The sequence below is a fragment of the Diabrotica virgifera genome, chromosome 2, assembly GCF_917563875.1.
Source record: "Diabrotica virgifera virgifera chromosome 2, PGI_DIABVI_V3a".
Classification (NCBI taxonomy): Eukaryota; Metazoa; Arthropoda; class Insecta; order Coleoptera; family Chrysomelidae; genus Diabrotica; species Diabrotica virgifera.
The window spans coordinates 230,558,709-230,583,273 of NC_065444.1; the positions used below are offsets into that span (position 1 = coordinate 230,558,709).

The window sequence follows — 24,565 nt, forward strand, 5'->3', positions numbered from 1 at the left end:
TTCATGTTTTCAAAGTCCATTTTATTAATAAAAATTTTTAACAGAGTGATTGAGTGACTTTTTATTACAACTGCAGAATGAGTAATTTCCACTTTATGGCAGGTGGACGTAATATTTTCTAATTTTTACATCGAGATGTATAATTAAACTATTCAAATAGAGGCAACATGTTGTCAGCCTGGTTATCTAGCTTGTTAAGAACAGAAAGGATAGTTGGGGCAGGCGTGAGCATCTACTCCAGCTGGAATTTGACCTACACCATGTGCTTGTTGGGCATTTGGTGGAATACCTCCGTTGTTCCATTGGTTGTGGGCTCCTTGGTTGGGAGCTCCTTGGTTGGGGTTATCCCATTGGGAAATCAAGTTTTGGTTTTCTGAAAACAGCAAACATACAAATATAGTAGGAATAAACTCAGTCAACGAGAGATTTCTTTCGAAATGGACCATTTTGATTATAGTCCAAGTAATGAAGCTTAAAATAGGACAAATCCTCGCAATTTTTACGGAATATATTGATTTGCTTGAAAATTTGAGAGTAAGTAGTGAATGGTCCAAGGATCAAAATCTATATGATGCCGAGAGGCGCTTTTACCATGGGGGTGGTTGCCACCCCATCTCGGGGATGGAAATTGTTTATTATATTTTGACCGCAAAAGTTGATAAAAACATTCATTCTAAGCAAAAAATGTTCTATACATTTGTTTGATAAAATTAATAGTTTTCGATTTATTCGCTACCGAAAGTGTTAGTTTTATATCGAAAAAATCAATGTTTTTAATAAGTTTTCTGCTAATAACTCCGAAAATTTTTGTTTTATCAAAACAATTTTACTTAACAAAAATGTACCTTTTGAAAAAATAAAGAAAACGGTTTTTTTATTTTCTTTAAGACCAATAGTAATCGAGCTATACTTTATTATATGTTAGCTCTTCTTCGTCAAATGCTAAATATTGTAGTTTCAAACTCAAAAGACGGGAAAACTATGCATTTTTCGAGGATAACTTGTTCAAACTAATTTAAAGTATTTAAAAATATCTATCTCCAGAAATAAAAATAGTCTCTAGCTCAAAATTTAAGTGACTTCTAATGAAAAGAATGTCAATCCCTATTTTTTCAGCGAAAAAGTGATCGGAAGCAGTCCCCTAATCACCACCTTAATTAAAATTAGTCATTGATCTTATATGGTCTTCTTTATTTATGTATTACTAATAGGTTCTGGAAGTTTGACTGGCTTATTAGTTTAAAAAAATTGAGTTAAAAGCAAATAACGAATTTTTGTAGTTTGGAAAAATATGGCTTTTTCTTCAAAATAAAAAGATTGGCATCAGATATACGAAAAAATGTTTAAATATGAAATTGTAGCCTATTTAAGCCAAAATTTTTTACTAAGGCAAAAATTGAGTGAGCTATTGACAATTAAAACTTGTATTAACATTCAAAAACCACCTTTACCAACCCTTTCAAAGTCACCTCTTTTTGCTACTGAGGATTTTAAAAAGATTTAATATTAATAGGCTTCTAGATCTTGTAAAAACCTATACAATTCTTTTTTACCAAACTTTCTAAGATAAAAAATAAAAAAGTTACGGTTAAAAAATCAATATATTTTTTTGAAAAAAAAAAAGGAGGAATCCAATTGAAAGCATAATAATGTAAGTTAGCGATGTTTTTAGTCATTGGCCCTATTCATTCTTCTTTATTTATGTATTATTAATAGATTCTAGAAGTTTGACTGGCTTAGAATTATTAGTTTTTAAAAAACTGGAGTTAAAAGCAAATAACGAATTTTTATAGTTTGGTAAAAAATGCCATTTTCTTCAGAATAGACAGATCACCATCAGAGATACGCAAAATATGTAGATATGAAATTGTAGGTTATTTAATTCCTTAGAACTTGTTTTGAAAAAAAAAAATTTCTACAGCAAAAATTGAGTGAATCGTAAATGAGTACCTATATCGAAAAACATTGCGTTTTTCGGTATAAAACTAACACTTTTGATAGCGAATAAATCGAATATTATTAATTTTATCAAACAAATGTATAGAACATTTTTGAAGTTATACTGGTTTAGGCGCGATTGAGAGTAAAATTTCATAATTCTGCGCGCATGCGCACATAGAAGGTATGTACTAAGAGGTAGAGCATTGGACTAGAGATCGAGAGGTCGCGGGTTCAAATCCCGGACGATTCACGTTTTTTTTTTTAATTTTTGGTAGTTTTAATAAAAATTTTTTGAAAATGGTAGGTAAGAAAGTTAGTTTAATATGCAAATAAAATGCAAATATAAACAGTTAAGTATATTTATTTCATTGAAATTATATAATAGAAGTATAACTTCTTGCGTGCGTACAAAGTACACATACATTCTTTTTTTGCTTAGAATGAATGTTTTTATCAACTTTTGCAGTCGGTCAAAATATAATAAACAATTTCTACCCCCGAGATGGGGTGGCAACCACCCCCATGGTAAAGCGCCTTTCGGCATCATATAGATATTGAGCCTTGGACTATCCATTACTTATTCTCAAATTTTCAAGCAAATCGATCCATTCTGTAAAAATTGCGAGGTGAAAAACGCTTCGGTTCCTGGACTATTAGTATGTTAGAACATTTTATATATAAATTCATTGTTAATATTAATAGTAAATAAATTTATTTTTATACTAGTTGTACTAACCATAACCTGGAGCACGAGCTTCAACAAGACCTTCACCGTGGTAATCTCCATCACCGATGTATTCTCCGCTGTTAAGTCTAGATGTAGCATCATTTCCCCATTGTTGTGGAACTGGAGCTGGGTTGTATTGTCCCTTAAATAAATGACAATTAGTTACATTATTATTAAACAACTTATAGTTGAGACTTTATTTAGTTGAGAGTATGGTCACAGTATGGTGATAAGTTTCTTTATTTGTTTTTGTACTAGGTAACTACATGAGATTAATCTATATTAGTAGAAAAAATGAAAGACTACCCATAAACGAACATATAAAACACGCTGTAATTTCCTGTCACCGTGCCACAAAAAAATTGGCCAGCGCAAGTGCATGTAATAATTATATAAACTGTTCTTATAATACTGGTACTGGTTTATTACTTTCTAGAACATAGAAAATATGTGTTTAACATGATCGCTCATGGGTATTCTTTCAGTTTTCCTACTATATAGATTTTGAACTAAGAAACGGAATAGAATACACGAAAAATACACATAACCCAGTCCATATTCGTTTGTCAAATTTTCTATGTTTTTAACCCAGATATTACTACCGTCCTTTTAAAAGGCAGTGTAAATTATGCGTAATTTAGGTTAGTACAGCTACCAACTGATAGATGGCTCTAGATGGAGTGTTTTCAAGAGCCAGCATTCGACAAGTTTTAACGATTTTAGTGCGCGCACATGCTGTAATTGTGAGGTTATCCTGTGTAAATTGCCAGGTTTTGGACTACAAAATGGATGCTTATAATTGGAGGTAAGTCTAGAATTAAAAAACTGTTATTTCACGGCATTGGCATGTGGATTATTGTATAATAGGGACTTATGTACGTATATTCTTGGCTTGAATAGTTGTCACGTTGTTTCAAAGGCTCGCCGCTTGGGATTTCATTTTGTTCTTTTAAAAGGACGGTAGTAATTAGCACTACCAACGTGCGTATTGTTTCAGGAGGCCTCTCAAATTGCATGAGCTATTAGAAGAGCTTGATTCTGATGAAATCCCAGTCCCTCCAGATGGTTTGATCATATTTCCCCCAGAAAATGCCAATGATGATGTCACCGATTGCGACTCCGGCGATGAAGAACTAACTACAATAAATAATTTACCGGGTAGTCAGTTGAGAAACGATGTAGAACTTGTTTTTGACAACGCGACTGAATTACCACAAGATTCTGTGAATTCCAGCCTACCAGAAGAAGATTCGGATGATGACAATATACCATTGGCTTTGTTTCTTTCCAAGGAAAAGCTGCCCCATCAATTAGAGAAGAGAATATCTGCACACTGGATTCAAGGAGACTTGTATCAACACCCTGATTGTACTTACTGGAAAACTCAATTTGGACCGAAAATGACTCAGTCGCCGATGGAAATTTTCAATTTGTTTTTTGATGATGAAGTCATCAATTTGGTTACCGAATACACTAACATCTACGCAGGACAAAGAAATCTTTTGAACTACATTACTCAAAATGAGATTCGATGTTTTATAGGCGTTCTTGTATTGAGTGGTTATGTGGTTGTGCCGAAAAGGTACATGTACTGGGAAAATCGTGACGATTCGCACAACGCAATGGTGGTAGCTGCTATATCTAGGGATAGATTTTCCCACATAATGAAAGTTTTGCATGTTTGCAATAACTTGTCATTAGATAAATTTGATAGATTTGCCAAGATGCGACCCCTGTTCGACGTAATAAACAAAAAATTTATACAATTTTCCCCTTTAGAACAACATCACAGCATAGATGAGGCAATGGTTCCGTATTTTGGTCGCCATCCCACAAAACAATTTATCAGGGGAAAACCAATCCGTTGGGGGTACAAAATGTGGGTAGGAGCCCTTCGTCTGGGATACATAGTTTGGTTTTCTCCTTACCAAGGTAATTCCACTACAATACCTGAACAATATAAAGTCCTTGGATTGGGTGCATCAGTAGTTCTATCCTATGCAGACAGATTGAATGAAGTATGGCCTCAAAGGCGATTCCATCTTATTTTTGATAATTATTTTACTTCTATTCATTTACTGCATGAGCTAAAACAAAGAGGCATATTTGGTACAGGCACTGTAAGGGAAAATCGCACCATGAAATGCCCTTTACCCTATTCATCTATTATGAAAAAAACTGAACGTGGTAAATACGAGTATCGTCTTGATAAAAATACAGGAATAGTGGTTTGCCGCTGGCATGATAATAATATCGTTTCTATTGCTTCCAATTTTGTACCAGTAATGCCTTGCTTCTCTGTAAAGAGATTTTCACAAGCAGAGAAAAACATATTCAAGTTCCTCAACCAAATATTGTTAGAATATACAACAACTTCATGGGCGGCGTTGATCGCAGTGACCAGAACATCAGTTTATATCGAGTGTCCATAAGAGGAAAGAAATGGTATTTTCCCCTTTTTGCTCATTGCGTTGATATGGCTATTCAAAATGCGTGGCAGATTCACAAAACTCAAGACGGTAAACTGGATCAACTTGAATTTAGAAGATCTATTGCAACTAATATTTTGGAAACTTTTAAAAAAGAAACAAAACGCGGACCTTCTAAGCGGAATTCGAATTCGGTAGCCAATTCAAGATATGACGGTATTAACCACTTGGTTCTTTATCAAGAAAAGCAATCGCGATGTGGATATTATCACAAAAAAGTCCAGTTTTTGTGTGAAAAGTGCAAAATACCTTTACATCCAAAATTTTGTTTTAAATCCTTTCATTCTTTGTAAATTGATACTAATAAAATATATATGATATCTGGTACCGTATATTACTACCGTCCTTTTAAAAGAACATGTCAAAACTTGACAGGTATCGTCATAAAAAAATATATGATTGTGTTCTTTGGTTCCATATGCTATAATTTCCATGAAAATTCGAAATTAATTCAAAATGTTAACAATAAAAGTTTCAGTAATATCTGGGTTAATAGAGTTATCTTAGGTTTCTATCCTAATAATAACGGGTGAAGAAAGAGATTCACAACTCTCGATAAGAGATTGCGAAAAATGCGAAGAATATAAATACCTAGGGACAGTGATAGTGATGGAAGAAACATCTAAACGGACATGCAGCAGAAAATACAACAGCGCTGAAATGTAGTACAAACACTAAATTCGTTACTTTGGTCTCCTAAAATTAGTTTACGAACAAAAATGACAATCTACAAGTCGGTTGTAGAACCAATTTTGACGTACTGTTCTAAATGCTGGCAAATCACGATAAAAGAAAAGACAAACATTGAAGTATGTAGTAGAAATGGGTTATCTAAGAAGAGCGTGTCGGACATCCCAAATGAAGAAATAAGTAGAAGATCAGGAAGGATTTACAATACCGTAGATACAATAGAATTCAAACAGTTTTTATGGTACGGGCATATAAAAAACAAAACCAATATTATAATAGTAGAAAGTATTTTTGAGAGGACTTAAAGATATTTTGAGGATTTATTAGTCGAGACAATAGATATATTTCTGCTAACAAACGAGTCGGTATAACTCACAGAAGGACAGATCTATTCAGAGAACAACTAAAAGAATCAGTTAAATCCATAAAGACTAAAAACAGTCTGCCTTTTTGGCAGAAAAAAATCAAGATCTTTCTCTTGCTAGAGATGCTACAAGTATTCTCCCCTTTCATTTAGCTACCTTAGACCAAACTTAATTTAATCCTAACTCTCTAACGTCTCACCTGAAAAGACAATGTTCGGTGGACTCCTATTAGCCCAATAAATGACCGTTTTGGAGTGTAATTTTCAGGGGCAACTCCGAATTGCATGAAAATTTGGATTTAGGTTCTACTTACCCTCCGCTTCAAAGTTGAATTTGTCCAGTTGGTTGCTTTTACTTGGGGGTTACAGTCACCCCTTCTCGGGGGGTGAAAGAAGCGTGTTTAAAATAAGCCCGGAAATGGATAAATTGACCGATTATAAGCAACTTTAGTTCTATAAAGTTTTTTAGTAAGTCAATACTTTTCGAGTTATTCGCAATTGAAAATGTTGATTTTTCGACAAAAAACTACGTTTTCAGACCGTTTTTCGCAAATAACTCAAAAAGTAAATATTTTATCGAAAAAAATATTCTTGGCAAAAGTGTAGGTTATGAAAAAATAAAAAAAAATGGTGTATCGCTAAAGTATATAAATTGAGAAAAAGCAAAGTTGTAGCTCATGAAAAATACGTTCTTATTTGTCTAATTCCAAATCGAATAGGTCAGCGCAAAATCACCGAAAAATTAAGCACTTTTCGGGAAAAGCTTATTAACATTTTTAAAGTATTTAAAAAAAGCTTTATACTTGTTTTCCACAAAAGTTTCTAGCACCAAAAATAAACGAGTTACACTGAAAAAAAAAGGTGGCCCCTTTTTTGGTAAAAAAAAATGTGAAAACCTCCCTCTATTTAGCACCCTAAATAAAATTAATCGTTACCGCTTTACCATTTATTTTATTGGTATGTATATTGTTTATATGATCTGTAAGCTTGATTGGTTTGAAGTGCCTATTTTTTTTAAAAAATTTGGTTTTATATTAAAAAAAAAATTCTAAAAATTTTTGAAAAATTTCCTTTTTTCAAAATAACAAAAAGTATTAATTATAATAAAAATCTTAAAGAGTAAAGAAATGTAGACTTTGCTATTATAAATATGCTAGTTTCATTTTGTTTTTCCGCAAGACAAAAATTGGTTAAGGTATGGCTGTTCAAAATTTGCATACACTCGTGATTAGTGACCCGTTTCAAGCTTTTTTAACTATGACCCTTTCAAAAATAAGCACTTTAAACCGGTGAGACTGACAGATCATATAAAAAATAGATAAGTAAGTAAATTTTTTGTACAGCGGTAGCGATTAATTTCATTTGGAGAGTTTCACACGGCGAGATTTTCATGATTTTTTTACAAAAAAAAAAGAGGGCCAACTTTATTTTGAGCGTAACTCGCTTATTTTTAATGCTAGAAACTTTTATGAACAAATAGAATAAAGTTCCTTATAAACACTTTAAAAATGTTTAAATAGGTTTTTCCCCAAAAGTGCTTAGTTTTTCGGTGATTTCACCGTGAAATATTCGATTTGGAATTAGATGCATAAGAACATATTTTTCATGAGCTACAACTTTGGTTTTGTTCAGTTGATAGACTTTACTGATACACATTTTTTTTCGGTTTTTTATAAGCTACACTTTTGCCAAGGATATTTTTTTCGATCAAATATTTACTTTTTGAGTTATTTGCGAAAATTCGTCCGAAAACGTAGTTTTTTTTTGTCAAAAAATAAACATTTTCAATCGCAAATAACTCGTAAAGTATTGACTTACACAAAAAACTCTATAAAACAAAAGTTGCTTAAAATCAGTCAATTTATCCATTTCCGGTCCTATCTTGAATGTATGTTTTTTCACCCCCGAGAAGGGGTGACTGTCACCCCCCAAGTAAAAGCAACCAACGCGCAACGGCACAATTTCAACTTTGAAGTGGATGGTGAGTAGAACCTAAATCCAAATTTTCATGCATTTCGGAGTTGCCCCTGAAAATTACACGGTATCGCCGTATTTCCCGTTCATTTACTGGGCTATATGTAGAAATGCATGCCACCTTAAGAAGACGACCAAACTTTGCGTAACATAATATTATGCACTAACAACAATATATTTTGATCCAAACTTGGCTTTAAAATTGGCCTTTTTTATCATAGCTAAGGGTTTTAATATGTACAATATTTCTCTGTAGGTATATATGCAGCTGATGCAGCTCTATGTGGTTAGTGTACTTACAGGATTAAGTAAACAATGGCATGAGTAGAGCAGTGCCTTGTTCATGCCATGAGACCATAAAAAAAATTATGAAAAAATATATCCGCTATATTATATTATGTAATATGTACTGTAACAATTTTTTTTATAATAATAATTATATAATAGATATCTTACTTGATTCCACTGATTATTATTGTTGTTCCATTGTTGAGGTTGTGCATTCCATTGTGGTTGAGGAGCTCCCCATTGTTGAGCAGCTGGAGCTTGTGGATTGGCAGCTACTGAGGGATTAGCACAGTTAGGGAAATTTGGACAGGCTTGTGGACTAACTCCTGCGGGGAATTGATGCGCTGGCTGGCCACCGGCTAAGGGTCCATTCCAGGTTGCTTTGACTGCTGCCAAAGAACAAGCTAATACGACCTAATGAAAAAGCAAACTATTTTTAAAAGAAATCTAATCTAAAATTATCGTAGTTGTGTAAAAGCTAAATAAGAAAAGAAATATATCAATTATCCGATTGATAGGTATTGGATCACAACAAAATTTTGTTAAAACAGTTTTAGTGTTAGGAAGTACCTAACAAATTAAAATAAAGTTATTTAAAGAAATATTGCGATTGAATTAAACGTTAATACATAGGCGTAACCAGGGGGTGGTTTTGGAGGTTATAACCCCCCTTTTGGATGTACGTTGAGCTCTATACGCTTAACACCATTATTATTCCATACCCCCCAGAAACCTTTAAGTAGATGTAACCCCCAACTTATGATCATCCTCGGTTACACCTCTGCGTTAACACGCACAAATAGATCGCCTACAGCACTGCTAATTATTGAAAATTATAGTTCTTGAACCCACCATTAAAAAATTTATTAACTCCCTCATGAGACATTTTTTATTCAGGTATTCATGTCGAGTCAGACAATTTTTCGATTTTGGAAAATTTTCGGGAGGGGGCGTTTCGTAAATGTAGAGTTTTCTAAACTTTGGTCCTCCCGATAACTGGAGTATGTACTCAACTATTATGAAGGAAATAAAAATGAGCTACTCCGGTCACATACTAAGAAATGACAAATATGAGTAGATGCGGTTAGCTATACAAGGGAAAGTAGGATGCCAATGTCTTAAAGGATGAGAAGAAAAGGAAGTGACAATATTTTCGAAAGCAAATACAAAAAACAATTCTAAAATCCATCATCCGATCTAAAATACTGGCATGTTGTATATATTAAAGTAAATATAAATTGGGTCAAATACAAACACAATTAAAGATCCAATTTGTCATGTACCTACCTAACGTGTTAAAACAATTATTTTAATTTTATAATAAGACAAATAAAAACTGGTCTTATACAACTTTATTAATATATGAGAAAAAACCGAGTCGCGCAAAAGTATTAAAAAAACTTAATAATAAATTACCTTCAATTAATAGGTATATTTATTTGATTTCCGCATTTTACTGTTATTAATTCTAAGGAAAACGACATGTCACGATTAATCCAGTTATTCGTCGCATAATTTGCGTACAATTACTTTATGACTGCATCTAGTTAAGAAACATTTATATTTCAATTTACATATTGATATAGGAAAAATTGTTCTCTGTTTCGAGATTGGTTTTACGAATACCTAATTAGTTGCTTAGTACTTGGGTACACGCCCCATTGGTTATTGAACATATTACACACTTGGCCTAGAGACTTTTATCAAGATATACTTACTACAATTTTTTTTTATTGGCTTTAGGATTAGACCATGCGGCCAGAAACAAAGTAAATAGTACATACATAAACATAATATATCTTATCTAAACTATCTAATTATTAATCTAATTTAAGGTTATCTAAGTCTGACCGACCTTTTTGTTATGAATAGATATAATAAATATTTTATTTTCAAAGTTAGAGACTTTTATCAAGATTTTATCAATTTATCAATTTTTGCTAAATTAATCTTAATAAAAATTTTGGGATAAGGACAAGGGTCACACTTTTCTCATTCAAGGGTTTTTCTTTTTTCTTAATAATTATTGATTATCTACCTATATATCCACCCCACACGGTAAGGCAGGCATGTAGGCAATCAAAAGGAAACACATTTAAGGTTACAAGCCTAATCTAGTCATTATATAACTTAATTTTACAGTCATATAGGAAAAACAAAATAAAATCAAAAATACGTTTATCACTCAGTGCCAAAAGATACATAACATTATAGGGACCGTAAACGTTTAAACTTCCTAAATTTTTTATAAGAATGTCCGACTGACGTGTGTACTTCTTACAATTAAAAAATATATGATCCAAGTCCGCCGTTTCATTGCAAATATCACAAAGATTGTTATCAATTATTTTTATTTTGTATAAATGTGCCGGATAGCAAGCATGTCCAAATTTCATCCGAGCTATGGTTGTTATGGAACTTCTCGGATAATCGTAATTTTTAAACCAGTAATTTTTTCGAATATCGGGTTCTAGTAATACAGGGTGTAACAAAAATACAGGTCATAAATTTAATCGCATATTCTGGGACCAAAAATAGTTCGATTGAACCTAACTTACCTTAGTACAAATGTGCACGGAAAAAAAGTTACAGCCCTTTGAAGTTACAAAATGAAAATCGAATTTTTCCAATATATAGAAAACTATTAGAGATTTTTTATTGAAAATGGACATGTGGTATTCTTATGGCAGTAGTATTTTAAGAAAAAATTATAATGAAATTTGAACACCCCGTAACAATTTTATGGGGGTTTGGTTCCTTTAAACCCCCCCAAACTTTTGTGTACGTTCCAATTTAAATATTATTGTAGCGCCATTAGTTAAACATAAGTTTTTAAAAACTTTTTTAACTCCTAGTATTTTTTCCAAAAGTCAGTTTTTATCGAGATAGTTCAATATTTGTCAAATCCACCACATATTTGTATATGGTAAAGTACGATTATGGAGACTTGGTAATATTATGAAAATTTATTTTATGATTTACATTTTTAAGTATATTTTGAACCATATTAAAAAAGAAGCCACATCTCGATAAAAGATGCTTTATCAAAAAAATACAAAGAAACAAAAAAGTTTTAAAAACACTGTGTTTAACTAATGGTACCGCAGTACTAGTTTAATTGGAACGAACACAAACATTTGGGGGGTTTAAAGGAAGAAAACCCTCATAAAAATTTTATGTAATATATTAAAAAAGAAGCCGCAACTCGATAAAAACTGCCTTATCGAAAAAATACTAAGAAGCAGAAAAGTTTTAAAAATATTGAATTTAACTAATGGCACCACAATAATAATATATTTGGAACGTACACAAAAGTTTGGGGGGGTTTAAGGGAACAAAACCCCCATAAAATTTTTATGGGTTGCACAAATTTTACTATAATTTTTCTTTACGATGTTCTTTCCATAAGAATGCCACGTGTCCATTTTCAACAAAAAATCTCTAATAGTTTTCGATATATTCAAAATAATCGATTTTCATTTTGTAATTTTGAAGGGCTGTAACTTCTTTTGTGTGCATATTTGTACTAAGGTATGTTAGGTTCATTCGAACTATTTTTGGTCCCACAATATGTGGTTTAATTTATGAACTGTATTTTTGTTACACCCTGTATATATCTTGTGCCTTTTGTCAAAATAAAATGTTTGTATTGTTTAGACCATTTTTTATATAAATTATCCTTAGCAATATTTATTCTCTCATCTAATGTTAATAAGGGTGTAACATCTTCTCCCAACTGTATGCTTTCTTTAGCCGCTTTATCAACTTGTTCATTGAATGTGATACCTGAGTGTGCTTTCACCCACATAAAAATAAATTTTCTAGTTTTTTGCATTTGAGAGAGCAAAGTTTTTATTTTGGCTATGTAAGGATGACTATATGCGGAGTTGATTTCTAAATGTGATTGTAAACTATTTAAAACCGAAAGTGAATCAGAAAAAATTATGGAGTATGAAATGTTATTTTCCATTATATATTCTATAGCTTTCAAAATAGCAAACGCTTCTGCTGTAAAAATGCATGTTTTTCTACTCAATTTAAATCTGCGTTGTACTTGCAGTGGGACAATAAACGCCGCACCTGTGCCATAAGGATCTTTTGATGCATCTGTGTAAATAGCAGTATAGTACAATTTTGAGTACAGGGTTATTTGAATCTGCGATTATGTGATAATTTTAAGGGGAAAGGAACAAAATGCAAAATTTTGACGCCTGTCAAAATTTTCAATGTATTTTAAATGTAATAGTCCTTGGGCCCACACTTAAAATTATTATTTATGACCACACCGTCGAAACTTTTTGTACTTGTTATTTGGGTGGAGTCGGACAAATTTGGAGCTTGGCGCATTATGGTAGTGGGGCGTTTGTCTGTCAAGCTGTCACGAAGTTGTCAATTTTATGCAAGAAAAAAATTTATAACCACATTGGTCATTTTATTTTAATCAATGGTTTTTATCATATAAACAGCGAAAACAATGTTGTCGGTCAAAAATATTGCGCCATATGACGCGTCGGACACGCTAAATATGTCAAATTTATGAAAATAATAAATTTATTACCACATGGTTAATTTTAACAGAATCTACCATAAAACATTTTTACAATAATGTGGTAAACTTGTCAGACAATTTTCACGGGGCATATGCGCATTCGGATGCGCCGAAGATGTCAATTTCCTGGAATTTTTTTATTTAGTACCACAGATGTCATTTTTATTTTGTACTGTTTTTTTACACGTGTAATGCAATTGGATCACTTGTCGGACAAAAATATTGGGTCCAAAACTTTCAAAAAATTTTCCGAAAGTTTCCCTCTTGTCTGAAATTTTTTTTGAAAATTCGAGAAAAGAAACTACATAATGATGCTTGTCATTGTTCAAGGAGTATGTACACAAATTTTCAGATCAAAATTTTTCCAAACTTTTTCCTCTTGTCGGAAATTTTTTTGGAAAATTTTGGGCACAACTCTAGTCACACTCTTTTAAATGTTGTACTTAGTGTGTGTACCAATTTTCAGCTAAATCGATTCAAAAGTAACCGAGAAAAACTGTTTTAAAAATTTTTTTGACAATGCTCTTAAGGGCGTCGATAACCTAAAAGAATTAAGTTTGATTGTTCGTTTGCCCCAACATTTTTGTCAGACAATTACATTTTTTGTTTAAGAATATAATTACTTGTAACCTACTACTTTTTTCGGAAAAATGGTTGTGAAGATAAGGGATGCACGAACCCAGCATAGTTTAAAAGTATAGTTTACTAATAAAAATTACATTTTTTGTCCGACTGTCGATTTGCCCCAATATTTTTGTCGGGCATAATTTCTTATAACCTCCTATTTTTGTCGGAAAAATGGTTGTAAATAAAAATTTTTCAGGAAATTGACATCTTCGGCTCATCCGACTGCGCATAAGCCCCGTGAAAATTGTCCAAGGTTACCACATTATTGTAAAAATGTTTTATGGTAGATTCTGTTAAAATTAGCCATGTGGTAATAAATTTATTATTTTCATAAATTTGACATATTTAGCGTGTCCAACGCGTCATATGGCCCAATATTTTTGTGCGACAAAATTGTTTTCGCTGTTTATATGATAAGAACCATTGATTAAAATAAAATGACCAATGTGGTTATACATTTTTTTCTTGCATAAAATTGACAACTTCGTGACAGCTTGACAGACAATAAACGCCCCACTACCATAATGCGCCAAGCTCCAAATTTGTCCGACTCCACCCAAATAACAAGTACAAAAAGTTTCGACGGTGTGGTCATAAATAATAATTTTATATGTGGGCCCAAGGACTATAATCATTTTTTTCGAATCCTGAGAAAACTAATAAGTATTTTTGACAAATTTAAACGCAGAATGAAAGATTACTTTATTACCGAGGGCTGAAAGTCCCTCAGAATGAATAAAAAGTTTCTTTTGAATGAGATATTTAAAATTAAAAATCACACTAAATTTTCTCTTAGTTTTTCACCCCTGTAACTTATTAAAATAAACATTATAGAAGTTTTCAGGGATTTTCGGCCCTCGGTAATAACGTAATCTTTCATTCTGCGTTTAAATTTTTCAAAAATACTTATTAGTTTTCTCACGATTTGAAAAAAAAATGAATCCCATTTAAATAGCATTGAAGCTGAAAGTTCGTACCCATCCCCTTAAGTAATAGTTTAATTTATACAGTGTGACAAAGCCAAATGGAATAAATTCATTATCTCGTAAACCGGAGACTTTAAGGAAAAATTCCGAACTGGCACTATGCAGTAATTTATAAACATTAACAGCATGTGCAAAATTTTTGGACATTGGAAATTTTTTAAATTAAATTAGTTGATACAAAAACAAGAATTTATGTAGTTTGTTTAATTTAAAATACATTTTACTGCTGTCAGAAAATAGACAAAAATATTTATTTGATAAATATACATTATTCTTCGCTTAAATTCAATGTTCAAGCTGCCACCCACCTGCCTCTTGTCAGTTTGAACATTTAATTTAAGCGAACAGCAATGTTTATTTGTCTAATAAATTTGTTAAACTGCCAAGAGGCAGGGTGAGGCTGTTTCAGCTTTTTTTCTCTTTTTTGACAGCTATAAAATGTATTTTGAATTAAGGCCATCGTTACATAATTCGCAAATATTTTACGGCTATCCCTACTTTTTTTGTCTTTACACGGCAAATTACTTGTAGTAAAATTCACACTGGTATGGATATGTAAACATTACTAGAATGTCATTCTAGTTGACAATGTCATCATTAACTTTAAAGAGATGGCTTTTGAATGTTCTTGGATAACTGTTATTTGTTTAATTAAAAATTATTAATTCAGATAATATATGTGATAATTTTTTCACTAACTATGTATTTAGTGACTGTAATAATTTATATGTACAACAAAAACTAATACTCAATCGATAAAAGAGAAAAAGTGTTAAAGTGATTTTTTAATAATAAATTGTTACTTCTGGAATGCTTACAATTTTGAACATCTTTAACAAAAAATATACTTGTATCACAGAATATATCCTGATGTATTCTCTGCTTGGATGCTCCATAAATAATAAACAATAAATAACTTTTTATTAAGTTCACGTCTTAAATCAACTATTTATCAAATACACTATTGTCCTTTTCATGATCATTTTTCAGTGCGTAACAAATGATAGGAAAAAGGGTAAGTCCGTGATAATACACATTTATGACATTTATTCTAACATGACATTTTAGTTAAATCTGACAGTTGTCACATTTTATTTTCAATAAGGAATATGAACAAATAAAATGTGTTTCTTGCATTTATAAAATGGTATTTTCTTTGATTTGTATAGTCTTATAAATTATACAAATTATATTTGTAATATTATTATCTAATTAAAAAAAATTATTTTTTTTAACCTAGAATAATCACTGAACTAGAATAATTACCAAAGTAATCACCGACGTGCCTTTTTTTCTGTCATATACAATTTAATACGTTAGAAAGAAATCGAAAAACTGTGACGCACTGAAAGATGATCATGAGAAAAAGAGTATCAATATTATTTAATCAACAACTCAAAATATTCCCGATGCCATGTAAAATATTTAAAGCTGTTACTGTCTTGTCATCATATTCTATTTGAAAGATAGCGAATGTTCGATTTGAAAAATATCACCACGGACGCGCTTTTCGACTGCAATGCTATTTAAATGGGGATTCATTTTTTTCGAATCCTGAAAAAACTAATAAATATTTCTAAAAAATTTAAACGAAGAATGAAAGACTAAATTATTGTCGAGGGCCGAAAGTCCCTTGGAATAAATAAAAAGTTTCTTTTGAATGAGATATTTGAAATTAAAAATCACAGTAGATTTTCTCTTAGTTTTTCACCCCTTTAATTTATTAAAATAAACATTATAGAAGTTTTCAGGGACTTTCGGCCTTCGGTAAGAGCGTAATCTTTCATTCTGCGTTTAAATTTTTCAAAAATACTAGTTTTCCCAGGATTCGAAAAAAATGAATCCCCATTTGAATATCATTGCAGCCGAAAATACGTACCCCTCCCCTTAAATAAATTACATAGTACATTTTTCTTTTTGTGTCAATTAATTTAAATAAAGAAATTATTTTGAACATCTTGTATAAATAATTATGTTAATGTTTATATTAATGAATATAGAATTGAATAATTTTTCAAAGGACCCCTATTCTCATTTTAAAAAATCGTCAATTGCGTCATCACGCCCAGATGGATGACGTCACTAGTACGATATACCTATATGCCAAAAATCATAATCTAAAAATAAAAATCGACCCATTTCGGGATTTTTCCTTAAAGTCAAGAAGCACGTGGGCTCTAGGTGGATGACTGTAGCGACAGACAAAGGAGAATGGAAAAGGATTGGGGAGACCTATGTCCAAAGATGGACCGAAGAAGGCTAATTTGATAGATAGATACCATATCTAGATTTTGTGTCACATTGGAACTACTAAAATCGATTATCTATAACTAGAAATCGAACTTAACTGACTTATGTGGAAACATTTAGCGCGCCTATGAGTATTTATTAGTAAATATTGTGCCTTCGTCTTCGGTAGTGTTACGTACTGCCGACGCACTGTTGTCAAAGGTTCGCAGAACTTTCGAAAAACGGTGCGGCTACTATCTCTCGAATTAGAGCCCGTTCACGTAGAGTTGTCATGAGAACGGGTCCATAAGGTAACAACATTTGTAGAGACGAAACAGGCACCAACTAAAGGATACTTATATAATGTTATACCGTTGATTGATAAATATAAAATAGTATCAATCAACGGTTTAACGCTGGTCTCCTCTTTAGGTATAAATATATCTCCTCATATATTAATCGTGACAGCAATATTATGGAATTAGATGGCGATTATAGATGGAGCAAATCTCAATAGGAACTGCATAAACAATGTTGGAAAAGATTGAAATGAAAACCATGTAGTAGATAGATTTTAAATAAAAAAAGATACAATAAAAATATAAGAAGATTAACAATAACCACAGGTAACTGCTATGAAGATTAACATACAAAACAATCCAACCTTAAGATTAGTTGTAACAAACTTATTACTATGGGCCATTCCACGAACATACGCCTGTTTTGGATTACTTCGACAACGAATATTTTACTGTGCAACATAAGAAGTACGAAAGTAAATGGCGCTAATAATTATTCCAATAAACAATAATGTAATTTGCAATTTACTTTCGTTCTTCTTATTTTGCACAGTAAAATATTCGTTGTCGAAGTAATCCAAAACAGGCGTATGTTCGTGGAATAGGGTATAATTCAAACATTTACTCAATAACTAAACTTAGTGTTGTTACTTAATTGAATCACCAGAATGGAATTTGTCCAACCAAAAATCACCCTTATACTCCAGGGAAATACCTAAGCAAAAAAATACCACGTTCGGAACTGAATAATTCAGGTGTCTGATAACTTTTTGAGTTATTGTAAACCTATAGAATATAGAAAGAAAATGCTACCTGTTTCCTGCTAAGAGTTCTGGGCGGTTTTTTTATTTATTAACAGTTTAGTGCAGAAAACACGATTTTTAGAACATTGAAAAACAATTTGTTGCTTCGTAAAGGGCAAAATCGTTATTTGCTAATAATAATGATTAAAAATAACCTATAATTTTGTTATTTCACTTAAAGTTGGGGTATTTAAAAAACCCTCAAAATTTCTGAACAATCCATCAATTAGTTTAAAAGTTACTCTATTTGTGTATCCCAGAAACCTTTTTTGTTTGTAATAACATTAGTCAGAAAATAATGAAGATAGGTACAGAGTTAAACTTTCAATATATATCAAAAAAGGGTTAAGAAAATCATTTCTATAACCCAAAAACCGTTTTTTAAAATTACTTTCATTTTTAACGTATAAACAATAATTATAAGGTTTAATTATTAGCTATAATTATTTAAAATAATTTATAAGCTATTATTCGTAGACGAAATATTTTTCCATATTTTAAAAGCTGACAATTTTACACAAATTCAAAAAAATAAAAAGTTATTGTAGAACGATTAGGTAAAACGTAGGGATCAGATTAAAGTTAGACAGCATTGTCTGTGACTGCTAAAGATGAGGCTGAAATGAAAATGAGTTGGACCATGTTAAGGGGAAACTAAAAATTCAAGCGTCCAAAGATATTAATGAACTTCAAAATACCTCAAGTTTCTTTATCTCGGGTTCTATTAGGGTTCTATAATAATTAGAACCCGAGATAAAGAAACTTTAGGAAATTTGAGAAAATTTAATAAGGTCTGCATTGCCTATGTTCCTTATACTGTAAAGTTAAGGTGAGACGGACTATAGTTCTAGATGATAGATTTTGATCTTTTTTAATTTGTATGCGTATATTACAAACATGCAATTTCTTAATAATATTAGATATTAATTAACAAACAATATAATTTGTTTAAACAGTTAAAAAACATATTTTTCCCAAAAAATTCTAATTTTTGATTCAGTTCTAATTAATCCTCTACTGTATGATAAAACTGTAAGTGTTTATCTTTAAAATGAAACTAATTACTTTTTTAATTATTGTAAATAAATTAGTGGAAGTTACAGAAATAATTTCTACTTTTTACCTAGTCGTCTCAGGATAACTATTAGCCCAGTCGGGATAACTATAGCCCAGTTGAAATATTAAAATATGTTAGCTGACATGAAACTTAATTATCGACAGACAAATTCAACCAATAAAACACGCTAGTTAATAAAATTAAGTGAACTTAATGCATATAAGTTATTATTTATGTCTTTTATGTACTTAGTTTGGTTGGTGTTTTATTGGAAGTTTCAAAAATTGTATAAAATATAATTCTCTTTATTTTTGTTTATGTACAATTATGTCGTAAAGTTAATAATAAATGAGACAATTCAATAATTATGCTTTCCCTCCACTTTCACTATTTTCCTCGGAGAATATTGATCGCATAAAAAAATTGTGGAAAAGAAATTGTAGGAAATTGCTTTTTTAACAATTTTAGTTCCTACCGTTTTTGTCGAAAAGAAAAAAGCCGCTGCTTTTCTCACTCTACACAGCCGATATACCAGAGTCTCATAATACTACGATCGCTTCCTTTGCTGATGACGTAGCAATACTAGCGGTAAATGAAGATCACATACAAGCCTCACAAGACCTGCAACACCATCTGGACATACTCAGTGAATGGTACACAAAATGGCGAACAAAAGTAAATAAAACAAAATCATCTCAAATAACGTTTACAAACCGCCACAACACATGACCACCTGTAAGAATGGAAAATGTACGAATACCAACAGTAACAGACGATAAATACCTTGGCCTCCATCTTGACCAACGTCTTACTTGGAAAAAACATATACAGACTAAAAGAAGACAACTAGACTTAAAATTTCGGCAAATGTATTGGCTCCTTGGACGCAGATCAAAACTCAACATCCAAAACAAAATTCTTCAGTACAAAGCAATACTCAAACCTATTTGGTACTACGGACTACACCTCTGGGGCTGTGCAAAGTCAACATCACTGAATATCATCCAAAGATTTCAGTCTAAAGTTCTAAGATCAATAGTGGATGCACCATGGTATGTAACTAATCAAACACTTCACGAAGACTTAAATATACCTTTCATCAGAGAAGAAATCGATCGAGCCTCGGAATCACAAAACGAGCGTAACATTCACCATGACAATGAGTTAGTAAGGGAATTATTCCATAATGGCCCTGTCACAAGGAGACTAGATAGAACCTGGCCTCAGGACCTATTTTAAAACTTTAACATAAATAGAATAAGATGAGACATCATTGGAAGTCTCTTCTTCATGCCCAAAAAAACATGGAACAAATTTACTTAATACTCTTTTAATGATGTAGATTGTAAATAAACATAATTACATAAAAAAAATCAGTAATTATGCTCCCCCCACCACTTTTTACTATTTTCCCACTTAACTCGGAAAATATCAACCGAATGAAAAAAATTGTTAAAAAGAAATTGTAGGAAATCATATTTGGAACAATTTAAGTTGAAAATGGCGCGGATATTGAACAAAAACAATTGCTACAAAATAAATCAGGTCTTACGCTCGCGCCATTATCGCATTCATACTACCTTAAATATTAACTTTAGCAAAAAAATGAAAGAAACTAAAATTGTGTAGAATTCAGTTCTCTCTATTTTTATATAGGAATATTTTTGTCGTAAAACTAACAATAAACGAGATAATTCAATAATTATGCTCTATTTATATATAACTGTCAATATGTTCCGCTATAACTCGGAAAATATCGATGGCACGAAAAAATTGTAAAAATAGAAATGATAGAAAATTACATTTTCAACAATTTTGGTTGTTATACTTTTTGTCGAAAAGTTGAAAATGGCGGAGATATTGAGCAAAAACGGTTCTCGTTTAAAATCAAGATGGCGGCTAACGCAATAGCGGAATTAAGTCGAGATTTTAAATTTGCACTACTATTGACCCCCTAAAGATTAAAATAATAAAATTTGGGGCAGCTCCTAATGCAAGGTTAGGCCTGTTATTCGTCTAACACGACTGGACTATATCTATTTTTTCCAAATTTGTGGAAAACTTATCACCTTTTCGAATATAACAAGATTTTTTCTATTGGCAATATTGTAAAAGTTTTATTGTTTGTCCAATTTTTCATTAGGATTTTCGACTATAATAAATCATTGTTTATCTTTTTTTTAATGTTTATTGATACTACATATAAGTCTCATCCTACTTTCATTTGCTACCAAAAGCTATCAAGAGCTAAATACTTGACATAAAATTACAAAATTTCATTTTTTTGAACTTGAAAGTTAAAAAGTGAATTTGTTATAAACTCTAAAAATTTGAGACCGATCCATTAATTGGTTTAACAGTTATTATATTTGGTTAACCTAGAGACCTTTTTTTTGCAATAACATAAGACAGAAAATAATAAAGATAAAGCAATTCTGCGATTTCCAAGTGAAAGTGAAGAACTTATACTATCAATATGTGTTAAAAAAAGATAAAAAATTACTCACGGCAGTCAGAAATCCTAATGCCAAATTTTTAAATTTTTGTAGTGTATAAACATTTAGAATAACGTTAAAAGTTAAAAATATTGTCCATAGAAAAAAATCTATGTACATATTCGCAAAGCTGTTTTTTTAATTCACAGCTAATTTATTGATAATAATTAAGGAAACTTATGAATGTCATTTGACATAATGGGATTTGTATTTTTGTCAAAAAATTTTGCACAAACCTGGTACCTGCTCAGGACCCTCTACGAATTTTAAAAAATGTAGTTTAAATGCTACTTTAAATGTAATTTAAAAAAAAAAATGCTACTTTAAGGCACTAGTGCTTTAAAAATTTTAAGGCACTGCAGTTCATATTGACCGTGTAGGCAATTTTAATGTAATGTCAAAAAAATATAAAAATGGAATGTCAATCAAGTTCAAGTAAAAGATTTTGTAGATATTGTCCTGTAAGGTGAACCTACAAATCCACTGAGTTCAAATACTGAACAAGCAATTTCAAACTACTAAAATTTTCTGTACCTCCAGATCTACTCAATGGATTTTAATCTTTTTTTAATTTGTATGTAATTTCTACGTATATACAAATATACAAATTATTATTTATTAATAAATTAATTATTAAAAAAAAGAAACAGTTTAATTTGTTTAAAAAATTTTAAAAAAATAATTTTCTTTAAAAAATCTATTTTTTTACCATAGTGTTATTCATTATCATAGAAAAAGTTAAAATACAGTTTAATAAAACAATTATTTTTAATAATTTATTTTTCTATAACGAATAATGACAGTATGATTAAAAAAATAGATTTTTGGAAAAAAAAGTTATTTTCCAAAAATTGTTTAAATAAATTAGACTGTTTAATTAATAAATGTCTAGACAAATTGCATACTTCACGTGTACACAAAAAGTAGATACAGATTAAAGAAAAAGAAAGATCAAAATCCATTGAGTAGATCCCGAGATATAGAAAAAGACAGTAGTTTTAAGTTGCTTTTTTAGTTATTGAATTCGTGGATTTATAGGCTTCCCTCTTCACTTACTACGACTAGTAACCATCTGAACTACATTTACAAAAATTCGTGCAAAATAGGTAGATACAAATTTTTCGAATATGTAAAAATATTTTTTTTTCTACAACCGTGTTAAAAATGCAATTTTTAGCACTCCATACGAGCGTTAAAAATGCTACTTTAAGGCACTAGTGCTTTAAAAATTTTAAGGCACTGCAGTTCATATTGACCGTATAGGCAATTTTGATGTAATGTCAAAAAAATATAAAAATGGAATGTCAGTCAAGTTCAAGTAAAAGATTTGGTAGATATTGTCCTGTAATTACGTTTGTAGAAAAAATATTGTATGATATGCGTGTTAAAAAGTACATTTTTAAGGCACTCATGTGAATTGCAGAACTCGCTTCGCTCATTCTGCAAACTTTCACATGCGTGCCTTAAACGTGTACTTTTAACACATATCATAAATAACTATTGTACGGACAATAATTTTAAAGTTATTCTAAATGTATATAAACTACAAAACGTAAAAAATTTGGCATTAGGATTTTTGACTATAATAAATATTTTTTTTTTATTTTTTTTTTAATATATGTTGATAGTAAAATTCTTCTACTTTAATTTAGCATACGCAGAATTGCTCTACCTTCATTATTTTCTGTATTATGTTATTGCAAAAAAAGGTTTCTGTGATAAACAAATACAATAACTTTTAAACTAATCAATGGATGGGTCTCAAATTTTGAGTAACCACTTTTGTTAAGTACCACAATACCCAACTTTGGGTGAAACATCAAAGTTCAACGTTAGTTTTAATAACAGTTATTAATAAATAACGATTTTCACTTATTTTGCAGTTTGCTTTTGAAGTTTATCTTTAAAAAATCAGCAATTTGACCCTTTTTCAATGTTCTAAAAATATATAATTTTGTAATTTTATGTCAACTATTTAGATTCTTAATGGGATGCACTAAATTGTTAATAATTAAAAAAAAATGGCTCGGAACTCTGGACATGAAACATGTTTCTTTCTATGAGACACCATAGGTCTACAGTAACTAAAAAAATTCAAATACCTGGTTTATTTAGTCCTGAAAAAGACCTTACTTCCGTGGACTATTAGTTCTTCTAGTATTAACACTTAAATCCAATGTTGGCACTCACTAGGTAATCACAAAAATCACTTACCACAAAGTTCTTTATCGACACGACTGCATATGCGGACAGTAATTTCCCTTTGTAAGTGTCTGCATATGCAGTCATATCCGCGATTGGTTTAATATAAAAGCACAACTTACCAGTTTTACAAACATGTTGCTAAATAAAAATAGTGTGATCGAAAGACACAAATGTGGAGTATATATACTTACACCACACCCTGCTCTATACATGTGATAGTGAAAAAATGTTATTACCTATCCCACAAATGACAATGAATATAGATTTCTGATAGTATATAAAGGTTAATTGCTTAAATACTTTAAGAAAGTATAGATTTTTTATTATTTTAATTGACACTCAGTATGGTCCATTTTTGGCCTAAGTTTTATTAAAATATTCAATAATTTGACATTATAATGAAGGATTATTTTTTAACAAACGCAATCTTAAGAGAATTTTTTAATTATATTGAATTCGTAATCATTGGTGCCGCCAGGATTATTTTTAGGAGGCTGCATCTGAATTTCAGGGGGTGCATCTGAATTTTCAGCCTTGTTCTTTACGGCTTCTTTCAATGACGTCTATAACTTTGGTCTTAGCTCGTAGATCTTCGTTTCTAATCCTGTCTCGTAGAGTGGCCCCTATCATTGATCGCTCCATTCTTCTTTGCGTTTTTCTTAGTTTTTGTGCGTTTTTCTTTGTGAGCGAAAATGTTTCTGCACTTTTGTCATAAATATAAACTGGAATGTCACTCTATCTAGCTACGGAAGGCTCGAAACAGAAGCGGAAGATCAAGTGAATAGAGCAAACATAGCCGCAGGTTGCCTAATGACACAATATGGAGAAATAAAAATATCGGA

The 24,565-nt window shown here is 31.1% G+C and overlaps 1 protein-coding gene across 1 annotated transcript; it reads right to left on the reverse strand.

Moving 5' to 3' along the window:
* LOC126880472 (uncharacterized) lies at positions 1–23,982 on the reverse strand. Its single transcript, XM_050644332.1, has 4 exons — positions 23,843–23,982; positions 8,642–8,887; positions 2,678–2,810; positions 1–373 (listed from the first exon to the last, which is right to left on the reverse strand). Exons 1-4 carry the CDS (start codon positions 23,933–23,935, stop codon positions 195–197), a joined length of 651 nt encoding a protein of 216 aa, XP_050500289.1. The 5' UTR covers positions 23,936–23,982; the 3' UTR covers positions 1–194.
* Between the last annotated feature and the right edge of the window lie 583 nt (positions 23,983–24,565).